The sequence below is a fragment of the Poecilia reticulata genome, chromosome 13 (assembly GCF_904066995.2).
Source record: "Poecilia reticulata chromosome 13, P_reticulata-male-v2, whole genome shotgun sequence".
Lineage (NCBI taxonomy): Eukaryota > Metazoa > Chordata > Actinopteri > Cyprinodontiformes > Poeciliidae > Poecilia > Poecilia reticulata.
Window position 1 is genome coordinate 3,913,349 of NC_088842.1, and position 21,591 is coordinate 3,934,939.

Sequence of the window (21,591 nt, forward strand, 5' to 3'; positions counted from 1 at the left end):
AAATGACGGAAATGGGCATAATTTCCGTCTTGTTCCAGTAGCCCATTTGTCATCAAGGTGCTCTGGTTCCCCAGCACCTGACGCAGACCTTGTTTGGCCGGGCGACGTATGAGCCGGCATGTCATGCTTATCAATGTCTCTCATGGTATGAGGTAGGCTATATAGCCCAAAGGGTCTTCGAACCCGGGTCTCACAGGTGAAAGACTGGTGACTTACCCATTGAGCTATACAGTCAGCTGCATTCACACACACACACACACACACACATATATATATATATATATATATATATATATATATATATGTATTTAATTTTATTTATTTTTATTTTTTGCATTCATTTTTCTAATAACGAAAAAAAAACAGCAACACTTGTTCTAGTGGGGAACTAGCAAAGCATGGCGGGCTCCCAGGCTTATAATACACTGGGGGAAACACTGTACCCACACTAACTCTTGTTCCATATGGACCTGAATTGTGCACACGCTTGTGCATAATCAAATGTACCAGTGTTTTGATGTGAATCTGTCTGAACCGATCTGCTGCCACACTGGAAACTTGAATTAAAGATGCGACTTTAGTCAAAGTTTTGAAATCAGGGAACATTTTTCCAAGACATCAAAAGTCAGGAAGACTTGGAGCGAATGGATTTCTTGTTCCGTCTGACGCACACGACCGCAGAAATTTCACATCATTCGCCCCTATACCAGACATGTTCCAAAGTATCCTGTCCATAAGTCTTCAAAGATGAGGGTCATTGAGGCTGCAAATGTGAGAGAGACTATATAGACCACCTTCTGTCAAATCTTAATCGGATGATTGACTGATGGCCGTGACTAATTGATATTAATTGATATCAAACCCCCCTGCCCCCATGGGAACCTTGTGACCTCCTGACCTCCGCCCATGGGAACCTTGTGACCTCCTGACCTTTCCCCCTGCCCCCATGGGAGCTTTGTGACCTCCCTGACATCCTTCTGTCAAATTTTAATCGGAGTTAGCTGTGAATAAATAAATATAGTATATTCCAAACAAAGCAAGAAAATAATTAAATATATTCCGAACAATATCTGACTGCTGAGCTTGAGAAGTGAAAGGGGTGGGTGGAGATGCTGAAAACATTCAAAGCTGAATACATCAAATATCTCTGGAGGATGTCAAAAGCTTACGCTGCATTATTTGGTGTTGGACAATAGAATAAGTGCTGCATCAAACTCTTTAACAGGGGATGAGAAAAAAACTTAGAGCCTGCCAGACAAGGCTGACCTTTGACCCTGCAGCCTTAGAATACGTCACACAAAACAATAGGCCCGCTGGTGGAAGACCTTTCAAAGCACAACTGCTTAAAGGGGTGCAGCATCACGGCAAGATCGCAACTTCGCAGAACTTCTCCCATCTCCGGTACAGCAGCAGCAGTTCTGAACTTTTAATTTCGCTTCATCTTCATATTCTGAAATATGTCTGATCTTCCAGGCAGACAGGTTAATTTTGATGAGTCTACAACTTTCGGCTCTCAAGACCTCTTTCCATTTTTTGACCGTAAGTAAAGAAAAAATACTAAAAATCTTTCTCTATTTATATATGTGTAGATATGCATCATGTTTTAATAATATTGCTTATTTGTTTAGATGCATTCTCTGACTCTGCATCCTCAGAGATTATAAAGGGTAAGTTTGTTTTTTTTGTCATACCTTTTCTCTGCAACCTAATTCTAAAATAATTTAATCCTATAAAAAAATGGAAAACTTAAATATATACCTACTCTTCTTCCAGATCTGAATCAGAACACACACCAGTCCCAAACAGAACCGGAGTTCATCCGCGGTAATTTTACTACATTTTTACACTTCTGTAACCAGAGTTCTAAAACTGAAAAAATTAATAAGCATTTACTATGTATCTATTTTCTTATAGATTACCAGGAAAACCGCAGGAGGAATCGTTTGTCACTGACTAAAAAAAGACATGTCTCTGAAGCTATAATAGTTCCTGATCAAACCTCCTCCTACAACCATACTGGAGTACAGAGTAAGTTTTATAAAATAACTTATTTGAACTAATCAGGAAACTGTTTTTTTATTTACATATTTCTTTTATCATCTCATAGCTTGCACTTCTAATGAAGATTCAGTAATTTACATCTCATCCGACTCTGAAGACGAATTCGTCCCTCCTCCCTCGCCACGGAAACAAACTACACCGGACCCGGAACCAGAACCCGAACAAGAACCAGGACCAGAACCGGAACCAGGACCAGAAGCAGAAGCAGAACCAGAACCGCAACCAGAAGCAGAATCAGTACCAGAACCAGAGAGGCCTTTTGATTCTACTCACACGGGCAAGTTTTATGCATTTGTTTTAAATAATAATAATCAGCATAGATACTAAACTTTAAACTTTACTCAGATAAATTAAGATATATACTATATTTAAACAAAGTGATGTAATTAGGAACATTTAACTCTTGTTCCATAACAGAGAAACCCGATAGCCTTGCTGTGTGTGCATATGTATCCGTCTTGAAGAGGCGGGGTTGGGGGTGGGGAGAGTCTTGGTGCATGTGTGTGTGTGTGTATCTGTCTTGAAGAGGAGGGGGGAGAGTCATGCTGCTGCTTGAGTGTGTGCGTGAAATCTCAGCAGACCAGAGTCTAAACTGAAATTTGTAATAAAAGCCTTTACTAAACTTTAAAATTTACTCAGATAAATTAAGATATATACTATATTTAAACAAAGTGATGTAATTAGGAACATTTAACTCTTATTCCATAACAGAGAAATCAGATAGCCTTGCTGTGTGTGTGCATGTGTATCTGTCGTGAAGAGGAGAAGGGAGAGTCATGCTGCTGCTTGTGTGTATGTTTTGGTAAATATGATTTAGCAAGACATTGTCAGAATACTACACTAAAAGGACATTTCTATTTTTATTCTCTATTGTACCAAAAAAAAAACAAAAAAAACCTGTAGAGATCTGTGTGTGAAATCTCAACACACGTTCATTATATTTCACAGCTTCCAGAGCTCGAACAATACTGCTCTGGAAATGTATTCCTGATTATTTTATTTATTTATTACAGAATCTTTATGGTTTCTGGAGAAACGTGCTGGGTCCAGAAGACGCGCTTCAACATTCTACCGCTGTATGAACGCAAGAGCTAAGTTACTTCCACAAGCAATAAAATTATTGGTGAACAATGTTTACTCTGATGCAAGGTTGATTGAGAAATTATTCATGTTTTGATCTGTCTCATAACTGTGAATGATGCATGATCAAGAAGGTAGAGTTGAATTAAATGAAGCTTTTCAAAATCCTGAATCTCAGAGAGATTATTCACAACAAATTGTAAATGCCGTACAGAACTTGCAATCATTAGCTTCAACACTGAATACTGCGGAAAATAATAACAGTTCACAGAACCCTGCTTTTAGCCCTCAAAGATCACCTGTTTTAAACCAATCTGAAGTCTCAGAATATTTCAGACAAATTAACGATGCACTTCACGGATTAAATAACTATTTCTCCACAAAACTCACCCGCCGCCTTACCCGTTACCTCACGCGCTGGTTCATTTAGGTTGGACAAAGCTTTTCAAAATACAGAATCTGAGTCAGTTTACCATGAACAAATTATAAATGCCATACATAACTTGCAATCAGTAGCTTCAACACTGAAAACTGCGGAAAATAATAACATTTCACAGAACCCTGCTTTTAGCCCTCAAAGATTACCTAATTTAAACCAATCTGAAGTCTCAGAATATTTCAGACAAATTAACGAAGCACTTCACGGATTAAATAACTGTATTTCTCCACAAAACTCACCCGCCGCCTCACTCGTTACCTCACGCGCTGGTTCATTTAGGTTGGACGAAGCTTTTCAAAATACAGAATCACACCCCGGGTTATCAACTGCAACAGTATCTGCAGCAGTTGATCAAGCACAGCAGCATCAGCAAGGAGGTGGTCTAAACCAAATTTAGAGGGTTGAACGCCAACGTTTCAATAACATTGAAATAAGGAGACCGTTATCAATCCCGCCTCTAACTCATGCTGTACCTGACATTGCTCAATTCTACACTGCAGTTATGAATGTTTTAATCAATCTCGCTGACGCTGCAGGATAATGGCTGCACGTAATGATCTGGTACAGTTAGAGTTAGTGGGGGATAATATTTCTCATCACATAACTGTTTGTTACGGATGATGATGCAATCCTAACTGCATTTGAGCAATTTTTAAGTGACCTGGTTCAATCTAATGAAGAGCTGCCTTCAGAAGGTAACTTAGAACTGGTTCTTCAGATAGTCAAGAATCCCACAGGAGGTGGGACAAAACGCAAGGCTAAAAAACCATTGGACTGTGAATTGATTCATAAGAAAAGTCGTTACCTGTACATTGTACAAAATACCGGTAATCAGTTGTGTTTTGCAATATGTCTCGCACATGTCACTCATCCTGAATTTACAGATAAACAATCTCTTATGCAGGCTAGACAGTGGCAACAGGCAGGTTTATCTGAACAGACACCGGTTACATTCAGTGATGTTACCAAGTTTGAAAACATTGTACAAAGAAAAATTGTGGTGTTTCATCGAACCTCAAAGAATGATGTTTTGTCTAAATTTGAGACAGATTTTCAAAACCGAACAAATCCTTGCTTTCTCCTACTCCATCAGGAACATTATTTTGGAATTAAGAATCTCGCAGGTTTTACTGGCTCGAAGTACATTTGTAAATTTTGTTACAACGATTACAATAACGCTAACACTTATCATTGTCAGGGTTACTGCGGTGTCTGCTGTAGCTACAGCTGTACACATTTGCAACAAAAACCAGTACCATGTAAAGATTGTAATAGAATCTGTCAAAACTCAACATGTTATGATAGACACAAAGAACCTTGCAATAAACCTCGCGCTGAAATGCTTGTGAGTGAATGCAAGATGATCAAATTTTGTTCTACATGTAAAAGGTTATATCACATCCCCATGACCAAGGAGAAAACCTTACATGTATGCGAATCAAAATGTGGGATCTGCGGAGAAAAAAATCTACCACCTGGTACAGACGTAACTCTAAACGATCATCTGTGCTACATTCAGACCGGTTCTGCCGATGATAAACTTCATGACAAACTCGTGTTCTACGATTTTGAAAGCTATTTTGATCAGAGAGGTGCACATATTCCGTTTCTAGTCTGTTCCAAAACAGTGAAAGGTGTTGAATGGCATGCTTACGGTTTGGGTTGCGCGCAACAATTTCTTCTGCATTTCAGAAGACCGATGTACAAGGGTTACACCTTCATCGCACACAATGCGCTGGGTTTTGACAGTTATCTAGTCCTTCAGGCTATGGTGCAGTTGGGGATAAAACCATATCTGATCATGCAGGGAGGGAAAGTGCTCTGTTTTACAGACCCTGACTACAAGTTAAAATGTATTGACAGCCTGTCATTTCTAACCATGAAACTGAGTGCCATGCCGAAAGCATTAGGTTTCACCGATCATTCCAAAGGTTACTTCCCCCATCTGTTTTCCTCAGAACAGCATCTCAAGTACGTGGGGGAGTTTCCTCCATTAGATTGTTACGGCATCAAACTTATGACTCCTCGTGAGTGACAGAAAATTACCAATTGGTACAGAGAAGCTTCAAAAGGCATTTTTGACTTTCAGAAAGAATCTGTCCATTATTGTAGAAATGATGTGGACATTATGGGGCTGTGTTAAATTCAGAGAGGAGTTTTTCAAAGAGACAAATGTGGACCCCTTCAAAAGCGTGACAATTGCTTCTGCATGTATGCAAGTTTTCGTGACCAATTTTCTTCCAGAAAAAAGTTTGGCCATCCCATCAGTTGTAGACTACAGGCGTGGGTCCAAAACTTTCTCTAATGCATCCATCCAGTGGCTACAACGGAACATGAGCTCTAGTAACATACACATTGAGCACGCATTGAACACGGGTGAACGTAAAATCGGACCCTATTTTGTGGACGGTTTTGCGGTAATTGATGGTTTACCCACAGTGATGTCCTTCAATGGCTGTTTGTATCATGGGTGTTCACAGTATTTCCAACCCACAGAAACATGTCCTTTGAGAAAAGTACCATTCGAACAAATTCATGCAGCCACGATTGAAAGATCTAAAATTCTGCAAACTGTTTATGGTGTTCGAGTCGAGGTTCTGTGGGAACATGAATGGAATGAGATGAAGAAGTCTCATCCTGAGGTGATCAGATTCCTGAAAAAATTTGCTGCTCCAGAGTCTTTGTCCCCTCGAAAAGCTCTGTATGGTGGTTGGACTTGTGCTCTCAAGCTGAGGTACACAGCAGGGCTGGGTGAGTCTGTGCATTATGTGGATTTCACGTCTCTCTACCCATACGTAAATTCAGCATTTGCATATCCGCTAGGCCACCCGACCATCATTTACAAAGATTTTGATGATCCCAACAACTACTTTGGGTTCATCAGAGCAACCGTTTATCCCCCGCAGGGTCTGTTTTTCCCTGTTGTGCCCTACAAGACATCTCAGAGCAAGCTAGTTTTCACTCTTTGTCGCACATGTGCAGAAACTAACAACCAAACAGGTTCCTGCACCCATGAGGATGAGGAGCAGGCTCTGACAGGTGTTTGGGTGAGTGAGGAGTTTCAAAAGGCATTGCAGTGTGGGTATCGTGTTGGAAAAATCACTGAGGTCTGGCATTTTGAGAGAAGCAGTAACGCAATCTTCAAAGGTTACATTCACACCTTTCTGAAGGGGAAACAGGAAGCCAGCAGGTATCCATCCAAAGCAGTGGATCAGGAGAGCAAATTGAAATATGTGAGAGATTATGAACTCAATCAAGGTATCAGGCTGGATTAAAACAAAATTGAGGTGAATCCGGCTAAAAGACAAGTAGCTAAATATGTCTTAACAGGTTCTGGGGAAAATTCCACAAAGAAATGATCTCTCTCAGACCACATTTGTGAGTGATCCTGATGAGTTCTTTAAGTTCTTATTCTCAGGTAAATACAAAGTGAAGTACTTCCACTTTCTCAGTCCTGAAACCTGTCTGGTGCAGTGGATTTACAGCAAACGCTGCATCACTCCTCCCAACAAGGTAAATAATGTTTTCATAGCACCGTTTATGACAGCTTACGCTCGTTTAAAACTTTTCAGCTGTCTGGAGCGAGTGCAGGAAAAATTCTCTACATAGACACGGACAGTTTGATCTATGTGGTGAAAGATGGTGAGAATCCTCTAGAACTCGGGAATTACCTCGGAGATTTAACTGATGAACTGGGGGGAGACACAATTCAGGAATTTGTGGCAGCGGGACCCAAAAGCTCTGCGTATCAAACAAAGCAACAAAAGAAAAGTAGTGATCCGAGTGAAAGGGATTACTCAAACGCACGAGTGCAGTGAGAGAGTCAATTTTGACAACATCAGAGAGCTGGTGGGAGGGTACTTAAATGGTTCCCAAGACGGTGTTATTGAGGTACCTCAGCGGACCATCAAATGTGATAAAAAGGGGTTCTTCTTAAAAAATGCGACATTTCTGAAAAGGTTTCAGGTTGTGTATGACAAAAGAAGGCTTTTTTCAGATGGTTCAACTCTACCTTTTGGTTATTAGAGTTTCAGATAAAAAATGTCTTATTCAGGTGATGTTCAGGAGATTTATTTTGATCCTAGATTCAAATCACCTTTCTCATGTATGATTGTAGGAGCGCGTGGATGTGGAAAATCATACTTTGTAGGAAAAATGTTGCAAAATATTGATCATGTCATGAATGCTGTACCTGACAATATTATCTGGATTTTTACTTCTTTTCAACCATTGTATGGTGAATTGAAAAAACTGAATAAAAATATTAAATTTGTGGAAGGACTGCCTGATTCTTTCGAGGATGAAGATTTGTTTCCATCGAATCAAAGTCACCTGGTGATTTTGGACGATGTCATTTTCCAGGCTTCTAACCACCCTGAAGTAGCCAAATTGTTCACGCAATAAAAATATGTCCGTTCTATATCTCACACAGAATGTATTTCAGCAGGGAAAATACAGTCGCACCATTAGTCTAAACAGTAATTATTTGGTGCTCTTTAAGAACCTTAAATTATCCCATCAGCAAAAGCAAATTTCCTGGAGAGTTTTGAAGATGCAACTAAAGAAGCTCACGGGTATTTAATTGTAGATCTTACTCCTACCTGTCCAGAACCTTACAGATTGAGAATGGGAATACTAACTCATGAGTGGCCGACTGTCTATGTACCTAAAACAAAGTAAGTCAGAATGTCTGCGTGGATAAAAAGGAATGCTCCCTTACTCAGAGCTCCTTACCAAGCCTCTCCTCAGAAGCGTAAAGATATTTTAGCACATTGCTCACCCGATTTTCTTAAAACTTTATGTGAGATAGCTTTGAACATCCATCCATCCATTTTCTTCTGCTTATCCGGGGTCGGGTCACGGGGGCAGCAGCTTCAGAAGGGAGGCCCAGACTTCCCTCTCCCCAGCCACTTCTTCCAGCTCCTCCGGGGGAATCGCAAGGCGTTCCCAGGCCAGCCAAGAGACATAGTCCCTCCAGTGTGTCCTGCGTCTTCCCCGAGGCCTCCTCCCGGTGGGACGTGCCCGGAACACCTCACCAGGGAGGCGTCCAGGAGGCATCCTTACCAGATGCCCGAGCCACCTCAACTGGCTCCTCTTGACGTGGAGGAGCAGCGGCTCTACTCTGAGTCCCTCCCGGATGACCGAGCTTCTCACCCTATCTCTAAGGGAGAGCCCAGCCATCCTGCGGAGGAAGCCCATTTCGGCCGCTTGTACCCGTGATCTCGTTCTTTCGGTCATGACCCAAAGCTCATGACCATAGATGAGGGTGGGAATGTAGATCGACCGGTAAATCGAGAGCTTCGCTTTTTGGCTCAGCTCTCTCTTCACCACGACGGACCGGTACAGCGCCCGCTTCACAGTAGACGCTGCCCCAATCCGCCTGTCGATCTCCCGCTCCCTTCTTCCCTCATTCGTGAACAAGATCCCCAGATACTTAAACTCCTCCACTTGAGGCAGGACAACCCTCCTGACCCGGAGAAGGAACTCTACCCTTTGCTGGCTCAAGACCATGGCCTCGGATTTGGAGGCACTGAGCCTCATCCCGGCTGCTTCACACTCGGCTGCGAACCGCTCCAGTGAGAGCTGCAGATCATGATCTGATGAAGCCAACAGGACAACATCATCCGCAAAAAGCAGAGATGCGATCCTAAGGTCACCAAAACGGATCCCCTCAACACCTCGGCTGCGCCTAGAAATTCTGTCCATAAAAGTAATGAACAGAATCGGTGACAAAGGGCAGCCTTCGCGGCGTCCCACTCTCACCGGAAATGAGCCCGACTTACTGCCGGCAATGCGGACCAGACTCTGACACCGGTCATACAGGGACCTGACAGCCCGTATCAAAGGGCCCGTTACCCCATACTCCCGGAGTACCCCCCACAGGGCCTCCCGAGGGACACGGTCGAACGCCTTCTCCAAGTCCACAAAACACATGTAGACTGGTTGGGCGAACTCACTCCCATGCACCCTCCAGGACCCTGCTGAGGGTGTAGAGCTGGTCCAGTGTTCCACGACCAGGACGAAAACCACACTGCTCTTCCTGAATCCGAGGTTCGACTATCTGATGGACCCTCCTCTCCAGGACCCCTGAATAAACCTTACCAGGGAGGCTTAAGAGTGTTACCCCCCTGTAATTGGAGCACACCCTCCGGTCTGGAGGGTGGGCAGACTGGGGGACCACCACCCCAGTCTGCCAATCCAGGGGAACTGCCCCCGATGTCCATGCGATATTGCAGAGTCGTGTAAGCCAACACAGCCCTGCAACATCCAGAGCCTTAAGGAACTCCGGGCGGATCTCATCCACCCCTGGGGCCCTGCCACCCAGGAGCTTTTTGACCACCTCGGTGACCTCGTCCCCAGAGATTGGAGAGCCCAACCCAGAGTCCCCATGCTCAGCTTCCTCAACAGAAGGCATGTTGGTGGGATTGAGGAGGTCTTCGAAGAATTCCGCCCACCAGCCCACAACGTCCCGAGTTGAGGTCAGCAGCGCACCATCCCCACTATAAACAGTGTTGGTGCTGCACTGCTTCCCCCTCCTGAGACGTCGGATGGTGGACCAGAATCGCCTCGAAGCCACACGGAAGTCTTTCTCCATGGCCTCTCCAAACTCCTCCCAGGCCCGAGTTTTTGCCTCAGCGACCACCCTTCGCCCGCCAGTACCCATCAGCTGCTTCTGGAGTCCCACAGGCCAAAAAGGCCCGGTAGGACTCCTTCTTCAGCTTGACAGCATCCCTCACTGAAGGTGTCCACTAACGGGTTTGAGGGTTGCCGCCGCGACAGGCACCAACAACCTTGCGGCCGCAGCTCCGATAGGCATAGCACAATGCACCTGACCCCTTTGGCCCCTCGGACAGGTGGTGAGCCCATCGGAAGGGGGACCCACGTCTCCTCTTCAGGCTGAGCCCAGCCGGGCTCCGTGGGTAAAAGCCCGGCCACCAGGCGCTCGCCATCGTGCCCCACCTCCAGGCCTGGCTCCAGAGTGGGGCCCCGGTGACCCGCGTCCGGGCGAGGGAAAATGAAGTCCAAAGTTTGTGTTCATCATAAGGGGTCTTCGGACTTCGGCTTTGAATATTTTGAAAGGAAATATTAAACTAAGACCTTCTCAACACCAGAAATTGAAAAAGCAGCGACAAATCATCAGACTGTTGGCCGATAAAAGAACCGGATTAAAACATAAACAGTTGGCTCTCAAAAGTCAAGGAGGAGGGTTTATTCTATCCATCCTAGCTGCTCTTACTCCCCTGATTGGAAACTTGGTGGGTGGAATCTTGACCAGATAAAAAAAAAGCAATGGCTCTTAGAACATCTCAGAAGAAACATTTGCATAGAACATGTCCCATGGTTAAAAGAACAATACTTTCGTTTTTTTACACAACGTTGATATTTTTTCACAAAATCTGAAACCATCACATAATTTTTTATCACTTCACCGGGGTATGAATCAAGAACTTGTTGCATTGATAAACCGCAAGCTCTTTTACAGAGGTAATAAACACAATGATGACCACAAACAACAGACAGAGTGTCTTGAAGTTGATTATTATGATACATTATTTTTGAAGACCTGGCTTTCAAAAACTTTACGATGCTCTTTGGGTAGAAATCAAAATCTCGGGCTAATCCGTACGAGTCGAAAAACTGCCATGTTTCCTTCCAAAGTCAGGGCCAGCAAGTGTTCTCCAGGCATGTGAGCAGGATGCGTGTTCACAATAAAATATGCGGGTCCTGTGTGAGAGCAAAGACAGTTCATCGCATGCCCAGACTCCGCAAAATAGTTTTCCCATCAGATGATGTAGGAGACTCTCCAGTTGATGATTATTCATAATTAATAATGTTGTAGAAATTTTATGAAGGAATGAGAATCTGTTTCAATAGTAAGAGAAAGATTAATCTTTGTCTTTAAGTTTCTTTATTCGAAGGCAAAAGCGTTCGAAGACCCGTCTCACTGAGCGCAGTCAGGAGAAGAGCCCTGAACAACACACATCACATCATTATATAGTCACAGCAAGGCAAAGACCCTCCCAAAGTCTGATGTTATCTCTACTGCCAGATGGCCACAGAGACACCCTGATCCCCTCCTCATGAACTATCTCACACCTCTTGGAGGAGATGATTTTATGGCAGGATGGAGATCTGATAAGGATTTCAGGAGGAACTTCTAACACTTCTTTGTCAGTTCATGGGGTCAGGTCAAACAGAGTACAAACTACATTCCACACATCAGTCCTTTAAGACAATTATCAGATCAAGCATTTTACCCAAGATATCTTCAGGTCTCATGGCTGCGGAAACATCTAAACATTATCTGCAAACTTATTTAATGGAAAAACACATCTTACAGAAATACAAAATACAGAAGATATAATCAGTAAATAAATGGTAAAAAGTATCATCAGTTCCATCAAGACTGAAGTAAGACTAAAAACAAAATTTCCTATCACAATAATAATCCACCAAGACCTGCCTTTTTGAATTGATCTCCAGGATGGAGTCGTAGCAGGCATAGACAATGAGGGTAGTTGTGTGCGGTAATGGGACTCTGAACCGGATCTCCAACCTTAAATTACCATTGGAAATGGGTGATAAAGCACCTGTGTCCTCACTTGGATTCAGGTTAAACACAAACAAGGAGTATCCATTATTAAATTCACTACGGTTGAAGCTTAGAGGATGGTCTTTTAAATGGCGGCCTGTTGCAGAGAATATGTTGTAAAATTCTCTGACCGATATACCCTGGTTGAAATGGGGCTGGAAAGCTTTGCCAGGAATTTGTCTACCCTCCTGGCACAATGCTAGGTATTCTGCGTTCATGTGTTTAAAATTGAAAGGTGATAGGTCTCGTCTTCCTGTGAAGGCTTCATGGTGAACCATTCCTAAAACTATATACTTTGGTATAGCACCCAAAAATAGGTTTTCCTGAGAATATATCCTCGAGTTTTCTGGCATAGAATGTTTTATCGTTAACTCTGGAAAGTGGGTACAAGGCATTTCCTCGCATTAAAGCAGAAGCATGACCTAAACGGACCGTGGGAGAAACTGAGACTTTTTTAATAAAAAGAGAAGCGCCTAATATTGTCAGTTGAAAGGTTGAGTCACGGGCTCCCATCAGGCAAAATGCATTGCTGGCTCGTGTTAATTTAATTCTCAAATCCACTGAATTAAGCAGCGCTCTCTCACAGAAAAATAAATCAGCATGAAGCGCCCCTAACAGGTGAAGTTCTCCGGATTCAGCGGTGAAAGAGGCCCTTTTATTTAATCCAGCATTCGGACCATTGATTACGATAGTAGAGTCTATGGTACCCGCTGTGTCTTTGTAAAAAAGACCTGCGCTAAATTGACTCTTTAACGTATCTTCAGAAAAGTTGAGTAGAGTTTCAATCATTGTCCTGTAAGGGTGGGTGGAGCTTGATTGAGATATCAGTCGGTCTCCCAGCGTGACGTCACATTGTGAAAATATTGTGTTAAGAGGATAATTAATTAAGCCCACAGTCATTAGCCATGTTACTACCATCTGCATTGGTAATCATGATGCGTAGATGAAGCAGAGTGTCATTTAAGTCCAGATATTTCTCACCTCCGGGGATCACAAACTCAATAGGCCCGCCTCTCGTAAGAGCCGACATAGGTAGAATTTCAGTGTAAACCTTATCCTCTATAGATAGCTGGGTCATAGGGGCTGAAAAGAAATCCAACTCTGCTAGAGTGCATTCGGACGATTTGTGGTGCAGAAAAGCCATGTTTTTCTGAATTAGTGGTTTGTGAAATATATCCTTGCTAGGAGCAGACTTACTCCCCTTAGCCTTGCTTCTCCCGTTTGATTTCTTTAGCTTTAGAGTTCCATGTTTTTGTGAGTTTCGCACACGCTCCCCCGGTGGGCGCTTCCTTGCCCTTCTTGACAGAACCATAATTCCTGATCCTTCCTGGTTGGAACCGGATATTTTATTCATTACTCTACCAATGACAACCGTGGCAATATTGATGGCTGCTTTTTTTAAGTGAGGTTTAGCCAGGGCAAAACCTGATTTTAGTAGAGGTGACACAAACCGGAATAATCTTGAAAATATTGACCCGATTCCACGACCATACATGGTCGCAGATCCGTAAAAACTCGGTAAGGCCCCGCCTACTTGGTTATGATAATAATGGACGAACCGGTGAGGATCATCTCTCGGATTTATCAGAGTCATGTTACTATAGTTTTATACAGTTCTACTGAGGTAAAAATAGTCTCTTCCACACTACAGTGGTGAGCTCATATGAATAATAACCTTGTCATCAACCGATTTTATACGGATGTATATGTCCAGAGTTCATTAAGCTATCATCTCAGGCTTCGTTGTTACCTCACACGTCGAAAATGCAATTTCACAACTGTCTTTCCATAGGTAAATTTTACTGGAACGTTCTGGTCCGATTTCAGTTAGATTTGAATAGATTCGATATGTTTCCGAGCCACAGGAAGATAGTCGGGAGGATTAAAAGTCTGAGTGATTATGTCTCCGAATTTACCTTCTACTTTGACCGTACGCAGCAGGGGGGCATAAGCATCTCCCACTATTTGCTGCTCGAACACATCGCTGTAACAATAAATGTGGTAGAATCCTGCTTTCCTGTCCATCGGATAAGGAGGGCTGTCATGTTTATAAAAAGTAGTCCATTTCCCTGGTTCCATGCCAAAAATGTAAGCAATCGGAGCGTGAAAACGCAATTGATACTCAGAATCTGCTTCTATAAATAATAATCTATTTTTGATAAGATGCATATGAAAAGAAATACCAATTCTTATCGCACTAAGATGTGAGTCAATCTCGTTTTTTAGCTGTAATATTGTCTCATAGTATCCGTCTGTGAATTTTTTCTTTCCCCATCTTCCTCCATTCAAAGAACGCGGAATCTTTTGGAACATTATGCCAAGTGTGTGGATAAGAAATCTCTGTCAAAGCAACCTGCCATGCTCCTTCTAAATTAATATGCTGTGCTAAATTAACCCGAAAACTCGAAATCGTATTATCATTAAAAACGCTTAGACCAGCGTTTGATGGTAAGGTAATGTAGAACCCTTCTTCCTCTACCGTGCGCTCCATGGTGCTGTTTTGTGTAAGATGTATTGCTGGCTCCCTTTATATATCTCGAAGGTCATCCTCTCTAACCCAGCTGTTAAATTTCTCAGGCCAATTTTTCCAGTGCACAAAGACCTGTTTTACCCCTCTAATGGTGCGATGACCTAATATTTTTTCCACTTGGTACATTTTATCTTTACACAATTTCACTTTCTGAAGCTCCTCTTCATAGAAAGAGCCTTGTATATAGGTTCATCATCCAAGTATTTGAGTCTATATACAGAAGGAGATCGAAGTATGGTTTCAACCACGGTAAACACTTCATCCGTAAAACTCTGTTCATATTTTTGATCAAAAACGCTGCGTAATTTAGGGCTAGTTTTGATACTTGTATGATACCCATAGTTGTAGCTTTTCACCAAGTCTTGCACAACATCAATGTAACGACGGGTGTTATTAGCTGTGAAATATTGCCACATTCTTGTTTTTAACGTGCGGTTAAACCTCTCAATGACAGATGCTTGTGATAAGCTCACCGTGGAAAAATGCTCAATGCCGTGCTTCTTCATTAAAGCTTTAAATTTTTTGTTCAAAAATTCTTTACCCGCATCTGTTTGCAATTTTTTAGGAATCTGACTGTCTTTGAAATTTGATCCAAAGGCTTTTACCACCTGGTCAGCAGTCTTCCTCTTTAAAACTCGTATGTACGCTCTTTTAGAAAATATGTCAATGACTGTCAATAAGTAATTATAACCGTCATTTTCCTTGACCAAGGCTTGCATATCACAAAGGTCTGCTTGAAACTGTTTGAGGCCCCGTGACAAAAACTCTGTTTCTCAGGAAATTTATGCGTGCAGGTTTATGCAGAATATAGGTGTCTTGTTCTGATAAAAAACTTGTACTTTTTCCACCTTAACCTTCTTTCCTGATTCATCCTGCAGAGCTCTTTTCAGCCTAGCTATTCCTCCTAAACTACCGGGGTGCGATGGAGTGTAGAAAACCTTTTTCATTAACCTTCTCTCTGCCATCCTTCTGTCACCTACTTTGGTGATCAGTTGTTAAATAATGAGAAAACATGATTGTGGTACAAAGATTTTATTCCACCTCTAATAGTAAGAAATCACAATCAGTACATTTATTTACTAGAAATTACAATTAAATGTTAACCACTAATGCGTATATGAAGATATATTTAACTAACTAATCACAAATAATATTGTAACTAAAACTTTTTTTTTAATAATAAAAAAAATAAATTCAAACAGTAAAGGGTAATTATTAAAATGTTTAAACATGCAAAATAAGATGATTCGAGTCAACACAGAAGGGAGATTACTTTTCATTCATAGTGTAACACTCTGAAACAGAACGGAGTTGAATGAGGTTTTCATCACTGTTCATGTCCTGATACATGTCAGTAATTGCGGTCTGGATTCGGTATGTCGATTTCAGTTCGTGTAAAACTGTCTCTGCAATCATCTTCACTTTTGCATCCTGAGCCTGTATGCGACGCAGCCTCAGGAGATTCTGGAAAGCAGGTATGAATCGTGGAGTCAGGAAGCCGCTGTGTGATGCGATGAAAGTTGAGCTGGTAATAATCTTCCTCCGGTACTTCCAGGCACTGATGCTGCCTCTGGCTTGGGTGATCTGTTATGCAGCCGTAGCAGGTTTCCTTGACATACTTGACGCAAATTAAACTGAATAGATGCAGTAAGGCTGTTTTTACGGTAGCAATTAGGGTACTTGGTATCCATCCGTCAATTTCATCTTCTTGCAGGGAGTTGGTAGGAGCAGGATCTGCAGGGTCCTTTACAGTCGGAGGTTGGGAGGAGCTGGTAGCAGGATCCCCAGAGTCCTCAGCAGCCAGAGGTTGGGAGTAGCTGGTAGCAGGATCTCCAGAGTCCTCTGCAGCTGGTGCTGGAGGTTGGGAGTAGCTAGGAGCAGGATCTCCAGAGTCCTCTGCTGCTGCTGCTGGAGGGATACCCTCTTCAGCTAGGGTACTTGGTATCAGAAAACTTGAAGGAGAGAGTGCTGGAGACGATTCCAATGAGGAGTAGTGTAAGAGAAGAGAAGGCGGATGATACGGATCCGTGTAGTAGTAGCTTCCAGGAGATGGAGGACAGAAGAGGCTCTCTGTCGAATAACTGGGCTCGCCCCAGTAGGGCCCCCATACTCCATAGCTTCTTGCTTCTTCCATTCTAAAGGTTTGGTGTCAGAGTCCCTGCAACTCTCGCATTATATAGGGTAGTGGGCGAGGTCTCAGAAAAGGATCCGCCTTAGAGGCTGGACAGGAAATGTCAGAGTTTTTTTCACTGACAAAATATCAAGCCAGCAGCGAGATTTTCGGAACAGTTCGGAAATTCGATCCCCGACTTCTGCCATTTTCTCAGACCAAGCATCAAATGGGAGAGCCAGCATGGTTCTGAATACACCACAATCTAGATTAAATGCCTCCAGCACAAACAGGTCTGGGGAATTCGTGCTGTCTCCCTTCCGTCTGCTTGCCCGTAAGGACCAGCGGCCAGACTCAGTAGTTTTCGATTCCCACACTGCACTGAAGAGAATTTCTCCCTTTCCAATTTCAGTATCGGTCGGGAAACACCGCTTTCTGGTTTTCTTTGCAGATCAAAGGTCGAGCTCATCTTCTCTTGTATTTTGCTTCAGAGCCGATTCAATGTTTTCATTGGCGCGAGGAATTGCTAGCCTTAGCACCGCCCAGTCATTATAGGTGAGGCTGCATGTATTTGTTATTGGTGCAAGCTCCTCATCCTTGTCCAGCTGGTACAGGTAAAGTTCTCCGGACTCATAACGGAAAACATAACCCCATGAGCTCCAAAGACCATGAGGTTTTAAACACCAGTCTTTCTTGAAGGACTGGAGCACCGGCATCTGCACACGAGTCAGATAAAATGTCGATCTTTTGGGGGCACCCGCTCCGAGACTTGAGTTGTCGTAGATGGAAATTGGTGTCTCGCATAGAAGAGAAGTCCCGCTTCTCAATATTTCTTTTTTATCCACAGTTTCTGATGTAGACGGATCAGGCGATGAAGGTGAGCTTGCCGGTGTGTCCATCACCGGACCCAAATCCAGTCTCACTGCTATCGGGATCTCATATACAATTGTAGGTTCTTCTTCATCAAGCAGATGTTTATTTGTTAACGGAGTTGACGTCATCATCTTAGCAAATGTTCTCGGGCTAGGTAACTCCGAATCCTTATCAGATGTTGCAGAGGAGGCAGGTTCTTTATTCTCAGCAACAGGATGAACTCGTTTAGCTCCATACATTGTAAAGTTCTCGAACAACTCTCACCAGTAGAGTGCTTGATTTTTTCGACAGTATTTATAACAAACACTAAAAAGGCCAAACCCTCTGTCTCTGATTCTATTGGGTAATTCAATGAGTTTGGGAGGAGATAATGATGAACAGATGGTCACAGAGGGAGGTCAGGAGGTCGCAAAGTTCCCATGGGGGCAGGGGGAAAGGTCAGGAGGTCACGAGGTTCCCATGGGGCCAGGGGGGTTTGATATCAATTAATATCAATTAGTCACGGCCATCAATCAATCATCTGATTAAAATTTGACAGAAGGTGGTCTATATAGTCTCTCTAATGTGGCTGTGAACTCACCCTTCACTCTGTTCAGTGTTTGGTTTGTTGTCCCAACTGTCCCCAAAGGAGTGTCCTGTTCTTGAAATAATGAATAATAAATTTCAATTGTGTTGTCGTTAGAGGGAACCCAGTGTAAAGGTTTCCTGTGCTCCAATGACACCTGCCTGCCAGCCAAAGCACACTGCAACGGGAACCACGACTGTCCTGACGGTGCTGATGAGCTCAACTGTGGTGAGTGTTTCTGTCATAGTCTGACGTATGACAGAAAATGATGTGACTGATAGGTGTTCCTGCCACCTGCACTAAACAGCTTTAAACAGTTTCGACTAAAGTAAATGGTTAATAAATAAATCAGAGATACTTTATCAGATAGGAAAGAAACATGGCAGTAAGATGGAAGCTCATCCTTCCTGACCTAAATGTTCCATGTGTTTCCCCCACAGATCCCCTTTGTACTCGGTACATGGAGTTTGTTTGCAAGAACCGTGCCCAGTGCCTCTTTCAGTCTCTGGTGTGTGATGGTATTAAACACTGTGAGGATGGCTCTGATGAGGAGGCTGCGTATGCTGGATGTGGTGAGCAACATATTCTAAATGTGTTAGTGATTCATGTTCAGACTATTCACCCCTCAAAGTCTAAAAGCCAGGAATACCCCTGTACCACTGTAGAAATGCAAAGGAAGCTGACCTTTCATGTGATAACAAAAATCCAGAACATCATGTGAGAGGCTGTAGAGCAACATCATCTATTCCAGAGATAGCCATGCCTTTTTTCCACTAAGATAGTGGAGAACAGGCCCTTCTCTTTGTCCAGGGGCACGGTTGTCCTCTCAGCCCACTTCTCGTCGCTTTAGCTATCGAGTCACTTTCAGTTATGCTTAAGACTTCACAAAGCCTTAGGGGAAGTTATAAAAAACAGCTAGAACATCGACTGTACTTATACACACAGACAATTTATTGTTCTACATCTCAGACCCAGTATTTTCTATCTTCATCGTTATGAATTTGCTAGACCGTTTTGGTAAATTTTCAGGATATAAGTTGAACTTCTTAAAGAGTGAATGTTATCCAATTGGGAATCAATGTGACCTGATCGTTTTCTGATCTCTTTGAAAAAAATGTCACTCCTCTGCTTAATAATCTTAAAAATGACCTCCAGAAATGCAGTGTCCTAAATCTATCCCTACCTGGCAAAGTAGCTTGAAGGAAAATGAATATATTGCCAAGATTTATGTATCTCTTTCAGAGTATTCTGTTTTTCTTCCAAAATCATTCTTCAGACTTATTGATTGAACAGCTGTCCTTGTTAATGTGGAGTAATAAACACACCACAATCAGTAGACAGTTCCTTCAGAGACACAAAGAACAGAAGGATATAGCTTTACCCAAGCTGATGTATTACTACTGGGCAGCAAACCTACAAACAGTAGCCTATTTACTTCAACAACAAGATAATGACTGGTGCCAATTAGAACTGAATGTATTTTGCGTTTATTAATAAGCCTCTCATGAACACAGTGGTGGTTGATTAGTTAATTTTAAACTTTTGCTCTGCTAGTTATTTTGATAATGGAACCGAAATGCACAGAATTGCCAACACCTTGTTGAAACAATAATCACTGAGATTATTATTTTCGTTAGGTCATTAATTTGAAAACGTTTTGTTGACTTTTTGTTGTTTAATAAAGTTATGAACGTTTTAATAAGGAGTCAGAGGAGGACGTGCTGATCTCGGCATCCTGGCGGCGTTTAGTTTGTCATCTAATGCCGAGATCGACTCAAAACCTTCCGCGATCAACGTATCGCGCCCTTGCTATAACAAAGAACAGTTCAGAAACAATATGAAATGGGGGTGGGGGTAGCCACTTATTAACTGATTAAGTCGTGTTTTGGATTGTTCTTGAAAAACTAATCAGTCACAGCTGATTAGTGGGCGCACTCACGGCTGCACAGTGAACCCACTGACTTTTTACAGCAGACAGCCGCTCCATTCTCTTGCAGGTACTACGTACCCCTACTAAATCTTTTAGGGTACGCAGTACCCCACCATACCCCCCTACATTTACCCCTGGTTATTTTGTTACCAGTTACTACCAGTTTTAAGCTTTTAGCCTTCTGCTCATTCTGTGCTGCCTGGACTTTGGACTATAGGTCCAAAGTCCAGGCATATATGTATATATATATATATATATATATATATATATATATATATATATATATATATATATATATACACTTGTATATTACTTGTATCACACCTATGTTGTGATACAAGTCTTAAATTTTGTTCATAATGGTCTTAAAATTATCTTTGAACATCTTAAATTTGAGTCGGTGAAACCTGCAGAACCTGTCTTAGTAGTTGCACCTCTTTGTTAGATCTTTTCTTGTTTGCCCCCTCAACAAAAGATAAGAAAAAATTTTCTTTCAAATTTCATAAAATTTGTGCATGTTATTTTTTAGCTACACCATCTGAGTTTGGCAAAGTGTGTGATGCCTACACATTCCAGTGTGCCAACGGAGTGTGTGTGAGCCTAGAGTGGAAATGTGATGGCATGGACGACTGTGGAGATTATTCTGATGAAGCCAACTGTGGTGAGGAGATCGCTGCACTGCAGATCACTATCGATCCAGGCAAATCCAGGTTTTAAAATAATTGCATGTCCCAAATCAGCACCTACACTAACTCTCAACATTCCAGCTCACATTCCTGAGGTGCCAGGCTGCTCCAGATACTTCCAGTTTGAATGCGGAAATATGCGCTGCATCCCTACCTGGTGGAAATGTGATGGAGAGAATGACTGTGGTGATTGGTCAGATGAGGCACAATGTACAGGTACAACCAGCTACAGAAGACTGTAAAACTTGGAATACCTATGAGTTTTACTTTGCTTATTCACTGATTTACCTTGATTTCTCACCATCAGGGGACGTTACTCCCCATGCTGTCACATTTGGTCCCATCACATGTGCGCCCAACCGCTTTCAGTGTGGCTCCGGAGCCTGCATCATCAACACCTGGGTCTGTGATGGCTACGCCGACTGTCCTGATGGCAGTGATGAACTAGGATGTCCCACAGGTTGGAGTCCTCTGCTTCAGTTCAAGACGTCTTTTAGATCAGAGTGGGGACCACCAAAGGACACTAACAGGACCTCGGAAAGCTGGAATAGCCATGAGACTATTTAAAAAAAAATATTTAATCTAAAACACGTTTCTAATCATAACTCCCTTACCCTAAAATCTAATCTAATTTCCAGCTATTATTACAAAAATTCAAACATTAGAAAACCTCCTTTGTGATTTAAAAAAATGTACACAAAAACTTTTAATGCTAAATATTTCT

At 42.5% G+C, this 21,591-nt stretch overlaps 1 protein-coding gene across 8 annotated transcripts in view; it reads left to right on the forward strand.

Moving 5' to 3' along the window:
* sorl1 (sortilin-related receptor, L(DLR class) A repeats containing) overlaps positions 1–21,591 on the forward strand; it is a 310,404-nt gene that overhangs the window by 195,584 nt on the left and 93,229 nt on the right. For all 8 annotated transcript variants that reach the window (XR_014090459.1, XM_081614355.1, XM_081614354.1 and 5 more), the window contains 5 exons: positions 18,369–18,479; positions 18,692–18,823; positions 20,711–20,842; positions 20,949–21,083; positions 21,175–21,327. Coding sequence is in view for 7 of the 8 variants with exons in the window: in XM_081614355.1 (XP_081470481.1) it covers positions 18,369–18,479; positions 18,692–18,823; positions 20,711–20,842; positions 20,949–21,083; positions 21,175–21,327 (663 nt within the window). In the remaining variant the exon portion in view is untranslated. The remainder of the gene's footprint in view (positions 1–18,368; positions 18,480–18,691; positions 18,824–20,710; positions 20,843–20,948; positions 21,084–21,174; positions 21,328–21,591) is intronic.